Source organism: Lactuca sativa, chromosome 6 (assembly GCF_002870075.4).
Source record: "Lactuca sativa cultivar Salinas chromosome 6, Lsat_Salinas_v11, whole genome shotgun sequence".
NCBI lineage: Eukaryota > Viridiplantae > Streptophyta > Magnoliopsida > Asterales > Asteraceae > Lactuca > Lactuca sativa.
The window spans coordinates 153,137,958-153,142,664 of NC_056628.2; the positions used below are offsets into that span (position 1 = coordinate 153,137,958).

At 33.7% G+C, this 4,707-nt stretch overlaps 1 protein-coding gene across 1 annotated transcript; it reads left to right on the forward strand.

The window, feature by feature from the left end:
* The first annotated feature begins 2,163 nt into the window (after positions 1 to 2,163).
* LOC111901107 (serine/threonine-protein phosphatase PP1) lies at positions 2,164 to 4,336 on the forward strand. The gene is made up of 4 exons (XM_023896974.3): positions 2,164 to 2,837; positions 3,157 to 3,716; positions 3,802 to 4,014; positions 4,107 to 4,336. The coding sequence occupies exons 1-4, from the start codon at positions 2,660 to 2,662 to the stop codon at positions 4,119 to 4,121; spliced, it is 966 nt and encodes a 321-aa protein (XP_023752742.1). The 5' UTR covers positions 2,164 to 2,659; the 3' UTR covers positions 4,122 to 4,336.
* Positions 4,337 to 4,707: the final 371 nt, after the last annotated feature.

Below are 4,707 nucleotides of genomic sequence, written 5' to 3' on the forward strand. Positions count from 1 at the left end.
ATCCAAGCTCAAAATAACGTCTTAAGCCATAAAGTTGCAAACTTTATGATTTTACATGCATGGATGGGGCTCAAACCATGAATTAAGTTCATTAACTCACTTGGATGGTTACTAATGCTTGCATGGTTGAGTCTTAACCACCAAGATCCGATTTTTATGACTCAAAACACTTCAAATAGTCCAAAAGGACAACTCAAATGGCCTGGAGTTGCTCATACTCCAAGAAACCAAGCTATGGGACCAAAATATCTCATATTCCACCCTAAACCTAGATCTAAGCTTGTAATGATCAAGGTTCAAACTTTATACTTTCAATAGGCTATAAATGGTGCACAAACTCGGGATCTACAAGATCCTTCTTCTCCTTTGCTTCTTCCAAGACCTCCTTCTCTTCAAAACCACCAAAGAACACCAAAACACTCAAGGTAAGCTCAAGGATGCACTCAAGAAGGCTAGCGTTCGAGATTGACACTAAAAGGGTAGTGGAGGCTGAGAGGATAACGGACTTGAGGGACATAAGTTCTTTAAATAGGGTGCAACCCCTAAATATTAGGTTTTCCCTTGACTTGAGTACGCCCATCGTACGCATGGGTACGCCGAATGTATATCGAGGATCACCAGATGATGCACATGCAAGGAGGAGTATGTCACGTGTACCAAATTTACGCCCAACGTACTCACGAGTCCTCCACCACGTTTTTACTTGAATTAAAATAAAATGACTCATTAACTTCATATTTGGCGACTCAGGTGCTACACTGTTCAAGACAATTATCCTTATTAGTTATATGAGGCTTCTAGAAACCCTAAAACCATCCATACCATGCAAGGTTCTAGAACCGCTTCTTTTGTTCAACTTTTGAACAATTACAATTCAACCCATGCATTTTATTTAATTGCAATTAATCACAAATTAATTTCAGATTAATTCAGATTAATAATTAATTAATACTAATCGATTTCTAATTAATTTATAATCATACAATAAATTAATAAATCATTTCCTCACTTTCATACTATCATTTATAGCTATTTATGGTTATGAGTGCAACCTCAAAAGGACTTTGCTTTTATTTATAAGATTATACAAATTTAGTCAAGACCAATTTAGTTATGACATTGGACACCTATTCCAACAATAACCCCTTTCCAGGGTTATGATATTTTCCGAATAAACCCTAATTAGGGTTTTCCTTGTTTTGCTTTTGGAGTCTTAGGTCTGACTAATTTAGAGGAGTTCTCATTTAGGCTCTTCATCCATTGCAAGGTTGTCATTCACATGATCTAAGGATCAAGAGGTAAGTGTTTTATTCTTGTACTTTGATTTTAAAGTGCGTTGCTAAAACTAGTAAAATCTAGATTCTAGGATGCATGTGCACTTAGGCAAAAATTTTGATTATTCCGCTACCTTTTTATCGTGTACTTGATGCAATAAATCCCTAACAAGATGATGTAAACTTCATCGAAAAAGCAACACAAACTTTGCTATTTTTGAAAAAAGATGGAACTCTAAATAAACATGTCTGACTAAATGTGTATAAACTATAAATGATTAAATGTTTACAAAAAAATATAAATGACTAAATGTGTATAAGTAACTAAATGTAGACAAAAATAAAACATAATTGGCTAAATGTATAGATAAACAAAACATAATTTGGCAAAAAACATACAATAGTCGGTCATAATGGTATTTTGCAAACTATTGAAACAAATTTAATGGTTATATGTGTAAAAAAACACAAATAAGTATATATATATATATATATATATATATATATATATATATATATATATATATATATATATATATATATATATATATATATATATATATATATATATATATACACAAAACTATATTATTTTTATAAGTCATTCCCTTAAACAAACATTTTATTTACTAGTATTTTTGCAAATTAAATTAACTTCTCAAAATCATTTCTAACAAAAAAATGATATTTTACGATTTGTTTTCACGAAGTTGGTCATTATTTTTTTTAGTAGATAATTAAAATAAATCGTCACTTGCTACCCTTTTTAGTCATTTTAGCCGGTATCTCAATTCTCAAATCATTTGTCAAGCAAAAGCAAAGTACCAATCGTTAGGTAATTATATCAAAAAAAAAAAATGTAAGAAATTATATAAATATCAGTGATGGGTTACCAGATTCCAGATAGGGTTCGTGTAAGCTTTTATTAGGTTTTCCCTCTACTTTTAGCGCTATATAAACCATAATCGTCCTCTTCAGCCCCCTTCTCTTAGCTGCTCTCCGGCGAATCACCGCCGTTACCCTTCCTAGATACAAACCATCGTGTATTTCTATAAATCGCTCAGTACGTGTGCTCAAATGCACATGATACAAAGAAAGAATCTAGAAACACAGGAATACACTGAAACATATATCTTTCCCCTTGTTAGAAAACCGATAAGTATCATGTCATATGAGCAGACTGTTTAATCGATCATTTGGTGGCGTATTTGTTCGAACACAGATAAGCAGAGACAGACCTAGGGTTTTGAAATTTGTCACAAAAAGGACGGAAGCAAGTCGGCAACTCCTACTGAAAAATAGCTCACAGGGTTTTGATTAATTAGTCGGTTTATACACACAGAAGGAGATTGCAGAGAGCTTGTTTGTGAGATTTTGAAAAAAAAATGGAGGATGCGATACTTGACGAGATTATCAGGAAGCTTTTAGATGCCAAGGGTGGACGTGTTCCGAAACAGGTGCAGATCACGGAGGCGGAGATTCGGCAGCTTTGTGTCGCTGCGAAGGAGGTTTTTCTCAGCCAACCTAATTTGCTCGAACTTGAAGCTCCTATCAAGATTTGTGGTAAGTAATTACTTCTAGCAGATTATATATTTTCTATAAGTGTTATCGTCCTTTCTTCAGTAAACCAAAGTAGTTTCTCCTCTTCCATGGATTTAGATATTATCTCCACCAGTTAAAAATGTTGATTTGGGAAAATATCTATCTGTAGAAACAGGGTTGAGTCCTTTTCTTTTTTTGTTCATAAGAAAGAAACATTGTGGATTTCTTGATTTATGGATCTCAATTCACATGTCTACTTTGGTTCTGCATTGAAATACAGAAACTATGGTTACATATCTTCAATCTTTTGTAGTATAGTCTAATTAGTATTACATTTCAGGTGATATCCATGGACAATATTCAGACCTCTTAAGGTTATTCGAGTATGGTGGATACCCTCCAGAGTCAAATTACTTATTCCTAGGAGACTATGTCGATCGTGGTAAACAAAGCATAGAAACAATATGCCTTCTGCTTGCATACAAGATAAAATACAAAGAAAACTTCTTTCTTCTCAGGGGAAACCACGAATGTGCTTCCATCAATCGCATATACGGCTTCTACGATGAATGCAAAAGAAGGTTCAATGTCCGTTTATGGAAGACATTCACTGACTGTTTCAACTGCTTACCTGTTTCTGCTCTTATTGATGAAAAGATTCTCTGTATGCATGGAGGATTATCCCCTGACCTTAAAAACCTTGATAACATTAGAAACATAGCACGCCCTGTTGATGTCCCTGATCAGGGGCTTTTATGTGATTTGCTATGGGCTGATCCCGATAGAGATGTCGAAGGCTGGGGAGAGAATGACAGAGGCGTGTCGTATACTTTTGGAGCTGATAAAGTTGCAGAGTATCTTGAAAAACATGATCTCGATCTTATATGTCGCGCTCACCAGGTAATTAGTTTAATCAATTTGTCAAACATAGTAATACTTTGGAGAATCTACTCACGATTTTTATTTTTGGATGGATGGATTTAAGGTGGTTGAAGATGGGTATGAGTTTTTTGCAAGCAGACAGTTGGTGACTATATTTTCAGCTCCAAATTACTGTGGTGAGTTTGATAATGCTGGAGCAATGATGAGTGTGGATGACACGTTGACATGTTCGTTTCAAATTCTCAAGGCATCAGAAAAGAAAGGGAGGTTTGACTTTGGTAACAATATGTTAAGACCAGGAACTCCACCACATAAGGTAAAAAAATAAAGTACATTTTACCATATTGGTAAAAAGAGTAAACCATTCCACCATTTGTTTTAATATTTATTCATGTTTTGGGTTTTTAGGGTGGAAAGAGATGATTATTTTTCACAAGAAGCTGCGAAATGTTTATGAAAAGATGATTATGTTGTGTTGTGTGGTTTCTTCGTATGTTGTCTAGCGTGATATTGTTACTACAAAAGGTACAATTGCCAAAGCTTTGGGTACTTGCTATATTTGCATCTACATCTGATGCCTTTTTTAAAAAAAAAATGTAAAATGACAAGTTACATCTAATTCTTGAACTATTGTTGAAGGGCATGCCTTCTCTTCTCTATGTTGTTTCTTTTTTATTTAATGAATTTAACTGGGACATGACTTAATCTGGTAAACTGTATGTTAGTGTTTCTTTTTTAGTTACCAGAGAAAGGTGTTAGGTGTTAAGTGTTAAGTCGTTTTTCTATATTAAGTGTTAACTTTTCAGAAATGTTCTCAGTTATTGTAACTTCGTATATCTATTGGATTCAACATAGGCAAAAAAAAAAAAAAAAAAAAAAAGCTCTTAAAAATTCAAATGGTAGCCGATTACATGATCTTAGGGTTAAAATTTATTGTAACTTTTAGAAAATTGTAAATATGTTGCTATTATGGGTAAAAACTTGACTAAAGTAATTAAATAAAGTAATT

Coding starts and splice junctions, on each gene's coding strand:
- LOC111901107 (XM_023896974.3), top strand. CDS start 2,660: ATGGAGGATGCGATACTTGACGAGATTATCAGGAAGCTTTTAGATGCC. Junction 2,838..3,156: donor AGCTCCTATCAAGATTTGTG/GTAAGTAATTAC, acceptor ATTACATTTCAG/GTGATATCCATGGACAATAT. Junction 3,717..3,801: donor TTATATGTCGCGCTCACCAG/GTAATTAGTTTA, acceptor GATGGATTTAAG/GTGGTTGAAGATGGGTATGA.